At 40.7% G+C, this 20,418-nt stretch overlaps 1 protein-coding gene across 1 annotated transcript in view; it reads left to right on the top strand.

Annotated features, from left to right (window-relative positions):
* Nucleotides 1–20,044, top strand: part of LOC306761574 (ankyrin repeat and BTB/POZ domain-containing protein 2-like) — a 44,491-nt gene extending 24,447 nt beyond the window's left edge. Inside the window, exons 2-17 of the mRNA XM_079247797.1 lie at nt 2,266–2,415; nt 6,481–6,691; nt 11,483–11,635; nt 12,503–12,668; nt 13,155–13,244; nt 13,420–13,521; nt 13,789–13,885; nt 14,508–14,643; nt 15,107–15,384; nt 15,460–15,638; nt 15,735–15,840; nt 16,076–16,178; nt 16,891–16,978; nt 17,077–17,145; nt 18,719–18,832; nt 18,936–20,044. Coding sequence (XP_079103923.1) covers nt 2,266–2,415; nt 6,481–6,691; nt 11,483–11,635; nt 12,503–12,668; nt 13,155–13,244; nt 13,420–13,521; nt 13,789–13,885; nt 14,508–14,643; nt 15,107–15,384; nt 15,460–15,638; nt 15,735–15,840; nt 16,076–16,178; nt 16,891–16,978; nt 17,077–17,145; nt 18,719–18,832; nt 18,936–19,169 — 2,276 coding nt within the window. The 3' untranslated portion in view covers nt 19,170–20,044. The remainder of the gene's footprint in view (nt 1–2,265; nt 2,416–6,480; nt 6,692–11,482; nt 11,636–12,502; nt 12,669–13,154; nt 13,245–13,419; nt 13,522–13,788; nt 13,886–14,507; nt 14,644–15,106; nt 15,385–15,459; nt 15,639–15,734; nt 15,841–16,075; nt 16,179–16,890; nt 16,979–17,076; nt 17,146–18,718; nt 18,833–18,935) is intronic.
* The last annotated feature ends 374 nt before the right edge of the window (nt 20,045–20,418 follow it).

The following is a 20,418-nucleotide window of genomic DNA, read 5'->3' as shown; positions in this document are numbered from 1 at the left end:
TTTATGTTTTTGTTCATATACGAGTTCTAAATTAGGCTGTGAAAACTTCCACTGCATGCATGATACAAAGGCTTTGGACATTAACCCAACATGGCTGAACTTTGGCAGATTTTTGCTGCCCTCTAACAAAAGCTGATCCTGCATCCTCCGTGTTCTCTGAGCTCTCACCAGCCAGTAAAAGTCAGTCTGATGATGACTCCTCTTATCTCTTGCCCTGCCACTTTCTTTCCCTCACTTCCTACTTTATTTCTTTGGCTAATCACACATGGTTTGTGTTGAAAATGGACGGCGTGAGTTACAGGTATATGATGGTATATGATGCAAAGCTGTAACGCAAAACTCAGCTGTAACATGGCTGGAAGAAAAGAAAAAAGAAATGGGGCAGGTTTGGGATGATGCAGGACAAATATGGCACCAGAAAAGTGCTTAATGGATGCAAGTGTGTCATCAAAACAGATCAGAAGCTTTAGGTTTGGTTGGTTTTAAGGACTAAAAGTTATGTACTTTTCCTTAAAATGAAAAACACAATCTTCCTACTTTTTGCCTCCATTTATCCTTTTAGCATCATCTGTGTGTTTTTCTTCTTTGATGAACTGCACATTGTTAGTTGTTTCCTTGGAAATATATTTGTTAACCTCCTTTTTTCCACTTCTGTTGATCAGCTTCAAACCTGCAAAAGTTGCATGAGCAGGCACAAGACATCGGATATAAATTGTGTCTAAAGTTGTCCACTATTTATACCCCAGATCCATCTGGAAAAAATGGTCAAGGCGTGATGATTTTCGTTTCATGCTCTGGTGCTGTATGAAATAGTTTACTTTATGTACATTAAGCACTTAGATGTATCTTAAATGAAAAACTAAATGAATTACAGAATGTAAAGGCAACACCATAACTCAGGAAAAGATTTATTAGTTATCTTATGGGTCTAACCATTTTCAATTTAGTCAGCTATATTTACTTTTTTTGTTTTACATGCAGCACCTTTTCTTCTCTAATGTCTGCCACCGGTGCCGCTACTTGCCAGAGGCACATGGGAATGTCATGCCCCTCCCTGCTTTGTAAGATGCTACTCTCCTCCTGAGGCGGTTCAAATAAATCACAAACTGGCACTGATCATCTTTCTTCTTTCCATTTCCCCCCACTCATTTCCCGTTCCCTGGCAGAAGACACAGCTCTGACTTTAAAGACCTGGTAGTTCTCTGTTCACTTTCAGAGCAGTTTGATGAGCGATATCTTAAAAACACCCAGGTTCTTACACACATGTACCAGACAAAGATGATAAGGAAGGTCTGAGCCAACCGCCAGAAAGAGATACTAAAATGCAGAAATAAAAGTACGCTGTGTTCTTGCAACAACATGCTACTTTTATCTATTTTAGTGGGAAAACAGCAATTACAGCATTGAAAGGACAGGATGTCATCTTTGGTTATGTAAGAAACTGCTGCGTTTGCCTGCAAATGTCAAAAAGGCATATCGTCCTTTCTCTGAAAAATTAGAGGTATGTTCTTAAATTACAACACATATGTTCAACAGTGTTTGTTTTTTAAGGTGTAATTTCTTAAAAATGTTTCTGAAATCTAAGAACATGACATGTTTGTCAGATAACTGAGCAGGACCGCCGGGTCTCCAGAGGTTCATTTCAAAGCGGAAATACCACAGTTGTCCTCGATTGGGTCTCGTTATGCTAGTTTGTTTGTTTCCTTGACATCTTGAATATTATACCCATACCAAACCTTCATCTTCATCTCTTCCCTCTGACAACCTTCCACTAATAATTCCTCAGATTCCTGTTATCTGCGCTTATCTTAGAGAGCAGACATAAAGCACCTGTGTTATGTGATGTATTTGTGCTACTCTCCTAATATTAAGTATTTCCAGTAACACTGAAGTGTTTTCCAACTGACTGCAGTGTGTGTGTGTGTGTGTGTGTGTGTGTGTGTGTGTGTGTGACACAGTTTGCATTTGTTTTGTCTGTGTTAGCCTCATGTCACTGCATGCTCTGTTTATTTTCCTGAATATGTTGAACGAAGCCGGCATTCCTTTGTGTGTTTAATGTCCTCGGCAGTGGTTTACATGTTCATAAGGATTACAAAAACACTGAGTAAATGCCATCAGCTAATGTTTGTCATTTCTTGGTGGTGTTTGGCTGGATGGTTGAAAAAGAAATTGAGATTTTTTTTTTTTCTTCTTCTCAGAAGGCTCAAAGATGTACTGAATTCAAACTAAAATGTCTTTTTTTTTGTTTGTTTGTTTTGTCCATAGGTGTGTTGTCTCTACCGCCCCATTTCAGTCCTTACACAGAAAACCAGCAGACGTCTGTGGACAGCAGGGAGGATGCATATGCCCAGCTGGAGCTGAGGACGCTGGAACAGTCCCTGCTCGCTACCTGTGTAGGCAGCATCTCAGAGCTCAGTAAGTGCACATAGTCCACAATTTATGTTATTACCCTCATCAGTCATGTATATATGTCAATTTAAATCAGTGGAACAGATTAATTCAAGTTGTTGGAAAAGTCACAACAGAGTATCTGATGTAGTATTCTTGTGAAGACAAGCACAGACTTGTTTAAATGTGATCCAAGTTGTCACAGTTTTCAAATTTGTCATCATAGATTTAAAAAGGAAGTGTTTGATTGACAAACAAGGGGAACTAATAGATGTGCAAACATATCAGCATGTTTCAATTTATTTCATTGAGTTGAAAAGGTATGGATGGTGTTGAATACAAGTTAGAGAGAGAGAGAAAATGTATTAGAGAGAGAAAGAGAGGGAGAGAAAGTGTATGAGAGAGAGAGAGAGCGAGACCAATGATAAATTGAAAGAAATGGCCGTTTGTTGTTTAGTTAATTAAGGTTAAATGGTTGGTTAAACAAAAATGTTTGAGGCAGAGTAGGGAGTCTGAGGAATATAGGAGGCAACATAATGCTGTGTGTGTGTGTGTGAGAGAGAGTGTGTCAGACTAAGATGAGACAGCTGAAGACTGAAGCAGCATGGCTGTAAATGACACTAAAAGGCACTGGAGACTCAGAGTTTATAACGGGGCTATTTTGGTACCTGCCAGAGCCGTGGATTCCCTGCTGAGATTTACTCACCAAAGACAAAATCAAGCTGCATTTGGCGCTTGGTTGGAGCTAATTTTGGAGCCTACTTCAACATATGCCACATTCTGCTGCTTTCAACTAAAAATAACTGTTTTACCTTTTTCTTTAAGACAGAAAGACATTTATTTCACTGGAGGGGAAAAGGTAATAAAGACAGCTTCCTGGCAAACTGAGATGACTGATAATTACATCTTTATCACATTCTGTCCGATGATAAGTCTCATCTTGTATTTTGTGAGGCATTTATTGCACAGTCTACTAAAAATAAGCATTGAAAAAGGTTATCTACACATGGAGCTCTGGAGAATGGAGTGATTATGCCCGTGCTTGTGTAATGACTGTCCTCTGTTTTGCAATTCAGCATGGAATCTATTTTCTTTGACTGTTCAGCCAACTGGGGAAAACAATAGAACTAATTCAGTTTGCCATCAATGAGATTCTAGCCATATGTATCCTTTCGGATTAACATTGGCCATGTTTACACAGGAATTTTAATTCTGAATAAAAGTTCATTCCGTTAACTTTAAATGTGAACCATCTAATTCCGAATGAAGGAGCCAATTCAGGATTAAACTTTATGCCGAAGTAGGTGTCTGGTTTATTCGCATTTCAAATCCGAACTGAGTAATTCCTCTATCATGTGAACCTTTATTCCGCTCTAAGTTTATTCTGATTGTTCTGTACATGCTCCTTACCTTCCTTACCTTGTTCTGTTCAATAATCCATCTTCCTTCTCCTTTTCAGCTGCTGAAAAGAAGTGAAGTAGTACGCTCGTGTCGAGATGGTGCTTCAAAATTATAATCAAAGTAACACTAAAACTGGAACTTATTATGTAGTTTTCCATGTTATGATTGAGAGAAAGAGAGAAAATGTATGAAAGAGAGAGAATGTTACGATTGAAAAGACCACATGCAGGAAGTGAACATTGTTTATTTCTGGTAGACGTAAGCACATCATGCCCACCCCCTTTCCAATCCGAACCCTTCCCAAACCGTCGATCTAAAGCAGAATTAAGTAAGGACGTGTTTCCATGTAAATCCGTAGGAGAATACTGTTAATTTGGAATTATTTAATTCCGATTTAATAATTCCACATTTTTTAACATCATGTAACCGTACCCATTAATGTTCTTTAATCCAGTCATACAAAACATAAAACTAAAACCAGTTGGGGACCATTCAGGGACCACACATCAGTTTAAATGGCTTGACAGGAACAATGGTAGATGTAGACATTGTGGCTGAAACTAGTACTCATGTTGGTTGGTAAGTATGCTCACAGTCACCCTGCTTGCTTCTGTAGATGTAGCCTGGTATAACTGCAGCCTTGGATAGACTTTGCGTAAATAGAGTGGGATCAGGATGTTAATAAGCGAGAGCAAAACAGGAAAGAGGGAGGTTTAAGGATGAAGCTGGAGAAACAAGGGACTGAGTTTAGAGAGGGAGTCTGTTCAAATGCATGGAGGGTCAGAGGGAAATGATGGAAAGGTAGAGAGGTGAAGAGAGAAGTTGTTGGGCAGGTAGGGGGGAGGAGACATGGAGATTAGTGTTGGTAAGGCAGGGATTGGTTTCCTACTCCAAATGAGCAAACACTCTATCATTTGTTCCTGTAGCACAAGGCCACGTTCATGCAGCGCCGCCGTTAGTGAGGCATTAAGAAAGTACAGACACACTCTTTCTCTCACTCTCGCTCAGTGGTCTCTTTGTGCCACATCTCGGTGGTGGGGTGAAGCCAGGCTAATCTGGGCAAGCATGGGATCCAGACTCATTCACGCCTAAAAACACACACAGGCGTGTGTCCACTGATTCATGTACACACAACAAAAACACATGTGGTTTGGCACTTTGATCCCAGCCCAAGAGACTGGGCAGATACAGGAGGGTCTGTACTGACCTTCTCAGTCAGCTTGGATCTCTAGATTTGACAAGGAGAGCCATGCAAACAAATGGCACACATAGATATGATGGATGATGGATACTGGAGATTTAACCGAAAGTTCACGACTGATGAAAATACACCATAAAAAATGCACTTTTTCCTGAAATTTTTCATTCCAATATTCAATTTTTTTTATGCCTTATAAGCCAGTTAGAGTGAGAGGCCTCACAGAATCCACAGAAACTAACAGAAAACAGGCTTTAAAATTATTCTATATCATTAAGTACCACAAGAATTCTTTAATATGATCTACAATCTAAGAAGGAAGCACTTCATATCCCTCTGACCCCTGAAGCTCAGTTTATCCTCAGGGAAATATATGATCATGAAATCATAAAGAGATCCTCCACCTTGGGCAAGAATTCTTGGGAGACCTCCTGGTGGGACATTTGGTCATGGTTAACACAGAGGAGGCCCCTTTAAATTCAAGTGGGTCTGTTTTGGGAGGGCTACCCCAATTTCACCTCCCTCAAAGTCCCCCAAAGAGCCCCTCTATGTTGTCACATACACAATTGTCCCACTGAACTTGTCTGCTTCAGCTGCTGCGCAGCGTCCTTCTCACAGTGATCTGCTTGGATATTAACCCAGGGGTAATTATGCTTAATGACCCCAACTTCAGCCTAGCCTCTGTAGTTCACACCACCCCTCCCTGCTTGTCCTTTTCCTGAGTAACTCTGTGATGACTGAAAGTCTCCATACTACAACTCAGCCAGATTTCTAAGCTTTACTCCTTGCAGATCTACGTTGTCTTCTGTGTGTTTTGTTTCTGTTCATGTTAATGAATTTACTTCTTGCACAGTAATCTAAACAAGCGTTTCCCAAATGGCTTGTGGTTTTCTACTAAGTGCACATTACGGATCGATGACTCCTCTGATAAGCTGCATATTTAGTACTTTTACACATAAATGTTTTCATGTAAGTGGTAGAGGAGATAAGACCAAAGCTTAAAACAATAAAGCTTTCATTAAAAACAGAGTTTGATGCAATCTTGACTCAAACAATTTTCCAGGCAGAGTGCAGAGACTGAATCGTGCTGGTACATAGACAGTTAAACAGTTCATTACAACCTGTGATCAACTGTCTGGGAGCCCATTAACTTCTTCAATATTTAAGATGAATGGCTGTTTTAGACGCGCGTCTGGCTTTGCTTACTGATAATGCAGCTGTTAATGACAGATTCCACTGGACTAAAACACAAAAGTTAAATGGTTTGGGAAAAAAGGAAATCCGGTTTAACTGAAGTCCACAGGGTTTATTCTGACTGCAATTACAGTTGTTTTTTTTCTACTTTTTTTCCCTGCATCTCAACATTTAGTTCATGTAACCTAATAAAGATATATTTAGCATTCATTCAGCATTACAGAATTTGGAAAATGTAATGAATTAAAGCAGCCATCAACCATCTTATGTCTGTCTTTCCCATACTTTCTTTGTTCCAGGTGACTTGGTGTCGCGTGCCATGCACCACATGCAGCGTCTGAGCTCAGTGCGCCCGGGGCAGAGCCCGGCCCGTCACGCCCGTCCCCAGCAGCCCGTGTCCTGGTCACCCGACGCCCTCCACACCCTTTACTACTTCCTGCGCTGCCCACAAATGGAGTCCATGGAGAATCCCAACTTAGATCCCCCACGCATGGCTCTTAGCAGAGAGAGGTAGGAGTCATGGATGACTGGACACAAACGGGTTTCATGCTCTAAATCAGTAACAGGAAGTGAAAGAACTTATTTAAATTTAGCTTTTGTTATTTAGGTTTTAGATCCACCCACAGGAAATGTATTTTACGGTATTTGTGCTTGTAGTTCTATTATACTTTGTTTTGGCTTTCTGATTTTAGAGTAAGAGTAGATTTGATGGAGAAGTTAACAGAGCTGGAAATAAGGATTTAAGTGTAAATAAAACAAAGCAAAACAAAAACAACCCCTCCCAGAAATGAACAGAAAAGTTCCCCACCAGATTTCCCGAGGAGGCCTTTATACTAATTACATTGCCCTCTGGTCATTCAAGTGTTAATGCTTTGCAGGTTAATCACAAGCGAACAAAAGCTCCCAGGTGTTAAAGTCAGTCTGATTGAAGGGTTAATAGCACCTGAGGGTGTGCATTAGGGAGAATATTGGTGGTTTCAGAGATCTGAAGTGGTACAAATGGTCTGTAATTCTCTTCAGGTCTTCTCAAATGTCCTTTAAGCTGGTTTTACAGATCAGTTGTGGTAGTTTTGTGCCCTGAGAAAAGATTTACTCGAATATTCTGGCTTATTATGCAGAGCTTCTCATTCCAGCAAACTATTATTCACAATGATGGAAAACAATGAGTTATACAGTAAATGAGTCATGCATCTATTTGTGAAAAATAAACAGATGAAACCTGTTATATCACTGGTTAGCATAAGTACTCACAGGGTTTTACAGTTTACTATTCAGCTAAATGTGAAGATTATGTGCTTATGGTTGAGATGATTACCAGTAATTGTGTGTTTGTTAAAGCACAGTACTCGCAGCCTGCCAACACGTCTGTTTTCTGGTGTCAGGAGAAACACTCAGACCTTAATCTGTGTCATTGTGCAGCTATATTTCATTAACAATGGGAAAGTGCTCTCATATGTCTAAAGGTTAAATTGAATTTTAAATTGGTATGTAACCACATGTCAAAAAATTTGCATGATTTTAAACGGGATGCAGCATAACTTTCATGTGCAAGTTATTTAATTGAGTGTTTCTTCCTATCAATATTGTTTCAGCCACTGGAAAGTCATATTTTTTGTCATTGTTTGGTTCGGACAGCTAGATGGTCATCCTTACATGAACGTTTTCTGCAGGGAACTCCAATCTTCTATTTTATTGCAGTGTGTGTGTGTGTGTGCGCGTGTGCATACAAGACCAGCTGGCTCTGATACGTTTAATAATAAACAGGCACAGTGTGAGTGAGCAAAGGTAGGTTCCTCATTAGCATCAAAGAGAAAAAAAAACAGCAAATACTCAACTCTCCTTTTCCTATAGAGGCTTTTTCTTCGAAGTCCTCAGATGTTTTTAATGCTGCAAGTATATCAGTCTGGTTTATGTATGCAGGATGAAATGGTTATCCTCCTGTTAAACTTCCTGTTTTAGAAGTTATTTCCCCTTTTTTCTACAACATCTGCTGCAGACTAGTTTAGTTCTCTCTAAATTTATATCCCTCTATGTAGCATCTACAAACGTTGGCACTCTGATCCAACTCAGGTGGTGGAGTGGAGCAGTCCAAACCTGTTAGTGATTACAATGCATATGCCTGGTAATAATATGGACTTCTCTCCTTCAGTGGGCCCCTCCATCTCTACAACCCACTCTCTATTGAAAGCTTTATAAAATCTTTGGTTGAAACCCAAAACCACCAAATTTGTGTGGCCCACATCATCAAACATTAGAGGAAGCCTTTTTGCAGGGTCCTTTTACTGCCAGAAATGACCCGTTTTTATCCTTTAAAGCTAAAACGTGGCTGTAAGTGATGATTGTGTATTAGAATGTATAAAGAAGGGAGGGCAGACACTTACCTTTGCAATATGTAGGAACATGCTGAAAATGATCAAACGGCCTGAGAACAAGCACTTCCCATCACCCCTCCCCCAAATCCACAGCTTCCTTTGGAGACTGGAAGGGAGCACTAATGGATTGATGTGTCGCTGATAAGACACAACCAGTGGGGCTTACCTCCACCCACAGATACATCAGATCAGATTAGATCTTCTGTTCTGTATCATGTATATGTGTAACCTGACTCCAGACCAGGGGTTAACCTTGACCCTTTGCAAAGCCTTTTACTCTGTTTTTAAGACCTGATTGAAGTTTCTTAGCATGTAAACTCAAACATACTGTCTACAGGTTATAGGGCACACAGGATATATGGGACCGGTCTGGTGTGGGAGGTTTGGCCTCTTTGGGAAAGAAGCTTTTCTTTTTCATGTTGGACAGGTCAGAGTTCAAACACACCTGACCATGATGTGATCTGACTGTCATTTTATGACCTGCCAGGTGGTGGCATGCAGAGCGCCATGAATCAAACGTTTATATGTGCATGTGTGGGAGAGTTTGTGCACGTAGGTCTGTGTGAATCCATAACCTGCTGTTCCCAGTGTGTAGCCACTAGCATGTCAGGTCAGGAGGCTAGCCAAAGGCACTATCTAGTTTCCATGTTAACAGGCATCAAGGCTTTGATGCTGCAGCGACTCTGACAAAGCTGGAGGTTGTGTTTCAGGCTGAGGGGCATAACCCAGACACAGGGGTCATACTGGAAGTGTATGGGAGGGGGGGGTCACCTAATGAGAGAATGAGCTTATGAGAAGAGGGAGGACTGGTGAGACAGAAGAGTCTGCATCTGTCTGCTGTTCTCAGCTACTGATGTGTGTACACACACACACACACACACACACACACACACACAGATACATAAGAAGCGGATTAAAGAAAGTATTTTATCGGCTTCTGCCAGGTTGGTCCTTGAATCAAAACATGATCATTTTTCTGGATTTTTTTAATCTTGCTTTCAAAAGGTTGATTAATTAAAGGGAAGGTTTGAGAACTTTCTGGGATGTGTTCAGAACTACCAGATTGTAATGCTAACTGGAGCTGCTGGTTCTGGATTAATGCCATTTCCTAGAAACAAGCATGCAGTGAGGAAGCAGGGTGCACGCCTTTTGGTGCTCAGAACGACAAAGACATGTGAATTAACTCACAAATGAATGAATAAACGCAGCCAAGAAAAGCCCAATTTGTGTTGAGTAGAGGTCATTAAGAGAGGAATAAACATTGATTCTAAAGCTTGCTGAGCTTCCTCTCCTCAGAAACATGACTTTCTTATCACTCTACGCCCACAGCACTGTCCACAAACTGCCAGGCTGCCACCCAACCCCCCTCCTGTCTATGTACCATCCCGACATACCCCACCTGCCTCCTAGTCGTTTCTCAAACACTTAAACCTTCATTATATGCACCCATCAGCCACACTTAACCATCCCCTCCTCCTGAGCTCATCAGTCCCTTGTCTGCTTGTTAACTATCACGCCTGGCTGACAGCAGGACCCCTCCTCCTGACTGATCAGCCACCGATAAAAGACCAAGCAACATCTGACTATTCTGTCAGATGTTGCTTGGTCTTTTGAGAGGGAAATGACACTTGAAAGAGTTGCCAGAGTATCTGCAGGTAGCTAACATTTCAAGGCTTTAAATATTTATAATTTTATAAAGACAAAAACGTCTTTTTTGTCATCATTTTTTTAAAATAGTGTTATAATAAAAAGAATGCATTTAAATATTGCATCATATTTGCTGTATAGAAAAAATAGAAAAAAGACACTTTTTAATCACTGATTAAAAACTTTTTAATAATAAAACATTGATTGTTGTGCAGATGCAGTAAAATGCAGAGCTCTAGAGTGGCATCGTTTCTCATTAACAACCTCAATCCCACCCTGCAATCTTAGCTTTTTTTTATTCTGCACATGCTTCTTGACCTCCATCTGTATGTGAGTAAGAGACAAAGGCAGCAGTAAGAATAGCATCACAGCATGAGAAAGTTTGCTTAATAACTTGATGAGACTGAGGCAGTGTTCAAACAATCATTAACTCACTCTAACTGAGGCTTCACTTGATCAAAAGCAAACAACAGTCACATTCCCAGTAATGTGTCATTGTTCACAGGGACATTCTATGCACATATGGTGGAAGAAAGGTGGAGACGAGAAAGGATTAATAGCAGATAACCGGCTAGACGTGGCGTTGCTGAGATCCACGTCACCAGTGCTTTAAAAGGATTTAGGTGAAAGAGGAAGACAATGAAGACATGAAGTGAAAGCGTGCTTTCAAGTCACCCAGATTACTTTGTGAATGATCACAGAACTGTTTCTTCTGATGGTTTTTCTGGATTAATGACATTTTACCTTGAAGCATGTTTTGTTTGTGTTTTGTGTGTGTGTGTGTGTGTGTGTGTGTGTGTGTGTGTGTGTGTGTGTGTGTGTGTGTGTGTGTGTATAATATATATATAATTAAATGTTAACTATTTTAGAGTGTGTTTAACTGTCAGTCTTTTACTTTTTCTTTCTTTTTTTTTTTTTTTTTTAAGTGATTGCTGGTTTAAAAATAGACTGATCATCAGGAACTTTTGCAGCATCTCTCTGATCAAACTAAAGCACTTTAGACACCTCATAGAAACCAAACAACACCTAAATAGAAACCAGTCATAGCCGTACATCTGCTATTTGACTCTTTGCACTTGATGACATCAAACGAGAGCGGCAACTGTTTCTGCAGCTGCATGTAAACAGCGCTGCGTGGATGTACTTCAGTTTCATTCTCTGCACTGCAGAAACAAATATCTTCTTGAGAGAGACTGAACGACAAATCCTGAAGCAAACAGTTTTCATTTTAGTTGTGTGAAGATTATAAGCAGAAGCTGAATGATTCCTTGTTTCTTCTCAGACCATTTCTGTTGCTGCCACCTTTGATGGAGTGGATGAGGGTCGCCATAGTTCATGCTGAGCATCGCAAGAGTCTGTTGGTGGACAGTGATGATGTCAGACAGACCGCCAGGCTTCTTCTTCCAGGACTGGACTGTGAGCCAAGGCAGCTGAAGTAAATGAAACACACACACACACACACACACACACACACACACACACACTTACAGTCATCATCTTGCTTGAACTTGACTGTAGACAGTAGGACTGTAACGATATGCTTTTGTCCCAATTTGATTCGGTTCTGATTTTTTTTTGGTGCCGATTGGATTTAAATTGGGATTCTCAAAATTCTTCAATATTGCTGATTTTTGTAGATTAAAAACCAAATAAAATTTATAAAACTTTTTTTGACTGCAATTTTTCTTAATTTCAGTTAGGAGAAAACATCACAGTAGCCAGATCATCATTCTGCTGCCATAATGCCCAAGAAGACAAGTAAAGAGATCAGTAAAACCAATTAAAAAAAAAAAAAGACAAAAATTTTATAGTGGATTTGAAAAAAAAAAATCTATTTTTTTTAACAAAAAAATAGATTTTAAAATTGTGAAAGAAAAAATATCCGGATTTTTCAATTGGATTTTTCCACCCCTAGTAAACAGTAGCTAATGGTCATTTTCCTGGCTTAACGGTTCTGTCACATCTGTTAAATAGTTCAGCTGCTGATAATCTGATCAGTAAAGCTGTGATAACATTCTGTAAAGCAGGTCTCCATTGAGCCAAACTACGACCTAGAAATTAATTGCTTCCCTTTTACAAATAATTACATTGTACAGAATAGATGAATGGTTCTTCATTGAGTGCAAAGTGGCTCATTAACCTCCTCGTGTGTACATTTTCAGTGTAATATAGTGTGCGTGAGCCATGAGGTTGTTGAATTAAGCTCTTCTCAAAGTGTGGTAAATTATGTTGAGCAGATTAAAAATGAGTAATCCAGATGACCCTCAGAAATAAAGAGTGTTTGATGTTTATTCTGTTTCAGACCTGAGTGCTGCTTTAGCTCTTTCAAGCGTCTGGACTCCAAAGCTGCTACAGATAAATTCCACCTAGATTTGGGCTTTAGGATGCTGAACTGTGGTCGCACGGACCTCATCGGGCAAGCCATCGAGCTGCTGGGGCCGGACGGGGTCAACAGCAAGGACGACCAGGTAAAACATTTAATGTGCACGTTGTGTGAAATACTGTGAGCTCAGGATGGCGTTATGGGAACAGTCGCTCTTTTCTGACAAAGCAGCTGCCTACAAAAACAAATACCATCACAGATAAATTTAAGAATTTAAGTTAACTTGAGCTTATATGTTATACTTTTTGCCTATCGTTAAGTTTAGAACGAGTCTTTAGATAATTAGGCAGCTGAGGCTCAACGTTCGAGCCAGTTTCCCACCAACTGACCCCGAGTTCCTGTCGAGGGCAGGCAGGTATTTCCTTAGTCGCTCCACTGAAGTTGGTGTGTGTTTATGAATAAAGCTCATTGTTAAAAGCTTTAGCTAAAGTTAAAATGTTCTGTTATGTGTGCAGAGTAATTACCATTACATCCAGTGTCATTACCTTTCAGGTGCTGAGAACATGACTGTTCATCTGCTTGTTTCTGCCCCGGCTTGTATCCTCTGCAGTTATTTCTGTCCATTTTCCAGGGTATGACCCCTCTGATGTACGCCTGTGCAGCTGGAGATGAGGCTCTTGTCCAGATGCTGATCGATGCTGGGGCCAACCTGGACGTGGCGGTAAGAGGGCCAGTTACTGCAACATTACATATACTTTCACATCTGTAAACAGTGTCTATTATTCATTCTTTCATCCTGAAACTATAATCAGAGCAGCTGTTGTGAATAAAATTATTTCTCGGGTTGCCTTTAGAGTAGTTTTTGTGTTCTCTGCTGATTTGTCCCGTCTTCCCAGGTTCCCCCGTGCTCCCCAAAGCACCCCTCTGTGCATCCTGATAGCCGGCACTGGGCAGCACTCACCTTTGCTGTGCTGCATGGACACATCTCCGTAGTGCAGGTTGGAAACACTTGCACAGACATAATACTTACTGCTGAATAAGGTCTTTATTTGCCATGACTTTGCAGCTACAGAGTTCTTTTTTCCACAATGGAAAGCACCCTGCTGTAGATGGAAAACAGAATAAATAGTCCTGTGGAACAGTCCTAACTGTGGATGTGATGTTATAAAAATTGCGTTGACAAATGCGAGGTTGGAGGTCAAGCTATAAAGGAGTTACATGATGTCAGCAATGCTCAGTATAACAGATGTGGTGTGCTTCTGCAGCTCCTGCTGGATGCGGGGGCCAATGTGGAGGGGGCAGCAGTCCGTAACGGGCAGGAGAGTACAGCAGACACTCCGCTGCAGCTGGCCTCAGCAGCAGGTGGGTAAACACACACATTGCAGCACGAGGCACAGCTGATGTTAGAGAGCACTCCAGCTTAGTTTGTGTGTGCAGATTTAATTTATTGTTGGTAAATTACTACTCTCTACTAAATTATAGAGGCAGAACGTTTGTAGGATGGTTAAGCAAAGGAAATGAGTTGATGAGAACCACGGCTCTCTGCAAAACAGCAGACAACTCTCACAGCGACATGCAACCAATACCATCTTGTTCTAGTTTGCCCATAGACCACCAAGTCGTGAATGAGCAGGAGCAATGAGAAAATGAGAGGATAAATGAAGGTGTGGTGACAAAAGACAAGAGTTGCCTGCAGTTGCTCAGTAGCCTCTGGGACACATTCCTCTGTGGGATCTTCTGAGAGCCCAGCTCAAGTTAAAGAGACTCCTGCTCCATAGATCTGGATATATGTGATGCTTTTCAAAATGTTAAACATAGTTATATATTTTTTCTTTGCTTTGTGTGTTAAAATAAAAAGAAATAATCAAAAGCAATCAAATAGGAAACTGTGATGTCAACACTTGCATGGTGATGAATCACAAATGGGTGTTTTTATGGCTGATATTAGTTAAAAATGTGATTTCTATGGCTGTATCTATTTAAGGCAACTATGAGATGGTGAGTTTGCTCCTTGCAAGAGGTGCTGACCCCTTTTCAAGAACCCATGATGGAAATGCCCTCACATCTTCCCTTTATGAAGACATGAACTGCTTCAGCCATGCTGCTGCACATGGACACAGGTTGGTTTCTCTATAAGTAATTTTGGAGAAAAAAAGAGCAAGTTTTTCCACTTCCTCAAAGCTTTCAGGAAAAAAATAAGAGAAAAACTTCCCGGAGTTTAAATTTGAGGAGAAATTCATCCTTTTTTATCAAGATGAAACAAAAAAAACCTTGAAAATATCTTTGCATGAAAAATAAGACCAGCGTCTGATTGTATTCAGAGTCCATTTGTTTCAGATGGCCAACTGGTCCAGTAAGCTTCCACACCTGTTTGCTATGTGTATGTGTGAATACATCGTAGACTCGACGCTTTACATTCCATACTGGGGGTGATGGATTATGTAATCAGAGAGGAGAGTACAGGGTCACAGAAACTGAAGTGTGTGTTGCTGTTTGGGTATATATCAGGGATTCCATGCTCTCTGTTTCCTTCTTTACCTGACCTTCTTCTTCCCCACTTCTTCCTCCTATTTATCTTGTCAGGAACGTGCTGAGAAAGCTGTTGACTCAGCCGCAGCAAATCAAAGAGGATGTCCTGTCTCTGGAGGAGATCTTAGCAGAGGGGGTAGAAGATGAGGTTGAAGGGATCTGTCCTTTCCTCTCTCTGTCCCCTCTGCCAACCCCTTCCAACGGCACTGCAGCCCTGCCAGAGGTGGGCATACCAAAGCTCTGCAAGGCCAGGATGAAGGCTCTGCAAGAGGCCAGCTACTACAGCGCTGAGCACGGCTACCTCGATGTCACCATGGAGCTTCGTGCTTTGGGTATCTGTCAGAAACGTTTGGACATTCGATCCATCTGACTGTAAAAGCTAATAACTAATCTTTACACTCTGACAGGTGTACCATGGAAACTTCACGTGTGGCTGGAATCTCTTCGCTGTGCCCAGCAGCAGTCCAGGGCCGGGGTCACCCTCTCCCTCCTCAGAGAGTTCACCACAATCCGAGAAGAGGACTACTGTGAGGAACTGGTCACCACAGGCCTGCCACTTATGTTCAATATCTTACGGACCACCAAGGTATCAGCAGGGACAAGCTGGAAGGACATATTCTCTCGTATTGATCTCTGAATTGAACTTAGTGATATAACGCTCTCTCTTTTTTCTTTCCTCCAGAATGATGCCATTCTTCAGCAGCTGGCAGCTATTTTTAGTCACTGTTTTGGCTCAGCACCTCTTCCTGTCGTCCCTGAGCTGAAGGCATCTCTTTCAGCACAGTTGGGTAAGGAACCCGATTCTTCTGTGAGTGAATAGACATACTGTAGCTCACTGCTCCAAGCAGACAACTCCACTATCAGATTTTCACATGAATTCCATCACTGATTTTGTTATGAAACACTTTGTGGATGACTTAAAACTTTAAACAGTTACAATAATAAGTTTCCTGTAACTGTAAATGATCATGTTCCTCCTGGCCGTCTGATCAGTCTTTGTGTTTGTCTATGTTTTTTCTCCAGACCCTCACTTTCTGAATAACCCGGAGATGTCAGATGTGACATTTGTAGTGGAGGGGAAGCCGTTCTATGGACACAAGGTCCTTTTGATCACTGCTTCTGATAGGTAAGTGCAGACGTTCGCTCTGTACAGATGAGGTACATTAGATGCTTTACTCTTTGGTCTCCCACAGAGAACTTGCATCACAGATTATGGAGACCCTGCATCAGCTTCAGAATGGCTTTTAAGGTTTTGTTATAGGTTTGTAACACTCCTAATGGTGTCAGTCCTGCCAGTAAATCAGATCTGCTTTTGCCCTGTGAACCCTCCAGACTTCTGAATGGAGCCATTCATACTCTGGCTGTGATTAAACATCCTGTTGTTCTTTTCATAAGACCTGAGAGCAGCAGAGTGTTGATGATTCTGGAACCCAGTTAATGTTTCCCAACAAAAATTAACAGGATTTTTTTTTTTTTTTTAGTAGTAGATGAAGCTTCTGAAGCTCTCAACTTTATTTATAACACACTTTAAAACACAGTTCTGTACATAATCAGCTAAAGCAACACGAGAGAATAAAGCAATTAATAGGGAGATAAATAATACAAAATAATTGTTTATTGTTTCTAAAACAGTAAGGGGGGGGGGGGAATGAGATGTGTTGTTTTTTATGTTTGCTTTTATCTTTGCTGGTTTTTGCTCTGTACTTTATGCTCCATCCAGTTATCTTTGAAAAGTACAAACATACGGATATAAAATCAGACTGATTTTTTTTTCTTAAATGTTGTGGAAACTAATCAGTCAACTGGAGACCTTTGTCCAATCTATATGTTTCCTACAGATTTAAAACTCTGCTGGCATCCTGTGGACCAGATGGAAACCCCAACAAGGAGATTGAAATCAGTGATGTCAAGTACAATATTTTCCAGGTAATCATCTTTTTTTTTCAGTGAACGAAACACTTTCTTTTTGCAGACCAGCTGCTGTGTTGACCTGTAACTAAACAAGACCTTTGACTTCTCTGCAGATGATGATGTCATATTTGTACTGTGGGGGGACTGAGTCGCTAAAAACCAATGTGTCTGACTTGCTAGAGGTGAGAATTACTCTGTAATATTCTACTGTATTCCACTTTTGCAGCTGTGCGCGTTGCTTAGTTGGAGAACATTCATAAAAACTGGAGAATCCGCAAAGCAAAATGCAGCCATTATTAATAAACCTCTTCATCCAACGTCTCAACAAAAGCCTTGCTTCCACCAACAAGTGTGGGACAGAGAGGGATGGTTAACTGTAATGTTATGTTCTTACAGCCAACAGTAATTTTTCCTGATAGACGGCGTATGATCCAGATTGCAGTAGAAGCCTCATAAGTAAATAGCACGACGACTTCACAGCGTGACGCCTTCCTGAAAGAGTTCTTCTTTAACTGATTGAGCCACAATTCCCAAGTTAACATAAACTGGTGACTATCGACTGTCACCACAGCAACCACCCCACGTCGTTCCAAATCCAATCCTAACTCGTGATTTTTTTTTTCTAAGATTGTATTTTATTCTTTGTTCCATATTTATTCAACAAATAAGGATATAAAATGAAGGATCTATAGTTTTTTCTGAACCCACTTTGACTTCGACGTCTCACTTGAGCTCCCATCTGCAATGCATTGTGATCCATATGAAGCACTATACAGGGCATTATGTAGGGAAAAGGCTGGACAGTCGGACACAGCCATCTTTCAATTTGTACCCCAACAGGTAGGACGGGTTGGGTTGAAGATTAGGGTACCTTTCCCAGTATTCGTACATAGAAACACAAAAACAAACGTCTCATCCTAACTCGCACCTGAAGATGGAAACGATGAGGCTTTAGTATCTCCAACCAGAGGGATGAGGGAAGCGCAGACATGTGGAGGGCATAGCAAGGTCACTTTTAAACTACTGCATCATTTCAGCCAGACTTCTAATTCTGAACCATTTGTTGAGGGGATTCATTTCAACTAATCCAGTGTACAGAAGAAAGGGAAACATCTACAACCTGCTGGATTGGAGTTTGGCTTCCCTGATCTAAACATTCCTTAATTATAAGTTAATAAATCATTTCTGCCACATGAGCATTAAATCTTGTGATAAAATACATATTTACTTTAAATTCTATTTGAAATCTTGGATGGACTTAGCATACCGTCATGCAGATTGCAAAATAACATCTGCCAATAACGTACGGGTGTATCCTCACTTATGGCTTCTAAAAACAAGCCTCTGCTCCTTCCTAGTGCACTTTAAGATTTAGCTGGGTCACAAGTAGAAGCATGATGGAGATGTGAAGAAATGAGGGAATTTAGACCAATGAGATGAGCCTAAAAGGCAGGCTGTGAAAACCACGTACTGGAGTATTGTGATGTTGACATGAGTGTAAATATTTATTACATTGTGCAGCCACTTCATACACGTTTGTATCGTTTTCCTCACTACCTGGTGATGGAAGGTATTATCCAAAGGTCTGCTACCTATAACTCACTATGTTTGCAACTGTGGAGGCATATTTACCTTGGGCTTTATTTGGGGACGTACTGAATCACGGATCACTTTTATGACTTTTTTCAGCAGCGGTAAATGAAAGAAACCAAAACTTAATGATACATAATGGCTTTTCTCTGACTTTCCTTCCAGCTGTTGACAGCTGCCAGTCTGTTCCAGCTGCAAGCACTGCAAAGACACTGTGAACGTATTTGTTCGCAGCACATAAACCTGGAAAATGCCGTCGGTATCTACAGGACAGCCAAGGTAACAGAAACGCAGGATCACCTTGTACTTTGTGACGAGAAGAGAATGATCCATTTGTCTGCATAGTTCAGACATGACCATGTAATTGTTTTGTTTTTAACAGGCACATGGTTCAGCAGAGCTGTGCTCTTTCTGTGAAGGCTACTTCTTGCAGCAGATGCCTTGCCTGATAGAGAGAGAGAGTTTCAAGAGCCTGTTGTTGGGCCCGGCCGGGGCCCGGCAGGGTAACAACTCCTCTTCTTCACTGACTCACTGCCGTGTTGACTCACCTCTGGAAGAGCTGGAGGCCAACCTGGCACAGCGTCTTCGCTCCCTCTATATATCATCCCGAGTCTGAAGACTGACAGATGCTGCAGAGAAGAGAAAGGAGAAGCATGATAAATGGAACAGAAGTTGAATCTACGAAGTGACACAGAATCAGATCTTTAGCAGTTGTCTGAGTGCTCTAAACACACATCTAGTAACTCGGATTCTCAAACTTGTGTTAAGGCACGGCGTCCGCAGTACTTTGACGCTGGTTGCAGATCAGTGAGTGGCTTTAGCAGCAGATTACTCTGGACATTTCAGTGTTTCATATTTTGGGCTGATTGTGATAGTTGTTGTAATGAAAAGTGTGTTTACAAAGAAGTTGGACAATGTGACGTTTTTCTCTGAAGCTCAGGAAGCTTGACTGGAGGAGCTTCAAAAGAGAGCAACAAGTGGTCACTTTGAATGTTGAAACTCTGCTGCCCTCTACTGGACAAAACTGGCACCGACTATTGCCTCGGAGACTTGGGATCAGAAGCTCCCTCCTGGTTTGAACTGATGCTCCAGAAACAGACTGAAGGATATGATAGAGACTGAAGTGATGTCCTATTCAGACTAATAATGCTGAATGGGAGGCTGATCGTAGCCTTGGTGCCTCTTGCAGTGGTGTAAACGTTGAGTAAACTAATGTACTTTTTTCATGTTACCATTGTGTGTGTGTGTGTTTGTTTTTGTTGTTTTATTTTTGGAAGTGTATGACCAGAATGATACACATACTGCAGAGTGGGATGGACATTTTCTATTTAATAAGGAAAAAAAAGATGTGATAGTATTTAATGGGGTGTTCCCTTTTTTATTTTGTTTTTAATACAAGCTAATTAATAATATTGGTTAAAAAAAATGCTTTTGTTGTTTGTCCAGGTACACTAACAGCTTATTAAGCTTATATATCTTAAGATTTGATGTAACTAGATTCCAGCATCGGATTTGTTTGAGTCAGTTTTAAAGCTGAATACTAAAATAAACCTGGTAAACAAACATAGTCATTTTTCCTTCTACTGACAATCCCAAACATGAATTAGCACTATGCAATAAATACGTTGAAATTTGATCACATTGTTACACACAAAATGTTCTTCACTGCTAAAATACTGCTGAAACCTGAAAAAAAAATTTGGATAATGCTTGGAATACGAAACAGCTTTTAGCAGCAACTTTCTCTTCACACAGTAAGTTAACATTTCTGGTAAATCTCACCTTAGATATTAATGCAAAAGAATGAAGGATGAATAAAAAGCTGCATAAAGCGACTTCCTTCTAAACACAGAACAAATTCCCCT

The sequence above is a fragment of the Telmatherina bonti genome (assembly GCF_933228915.1).
Source record: "Telmatherina bonti genome assembly, chromosome: 2".
In the NCBI taxonomy this organism is placed as follows: Eukaryota; Metazoa; Chordata; class Actinopteri; order Atheriniformes; family Telmatherinidae; genus Telmatherina; species Telmatherina bonti.
This window is presented reverse-complemented; position numbering and strand designations above follow the sequence as displayed.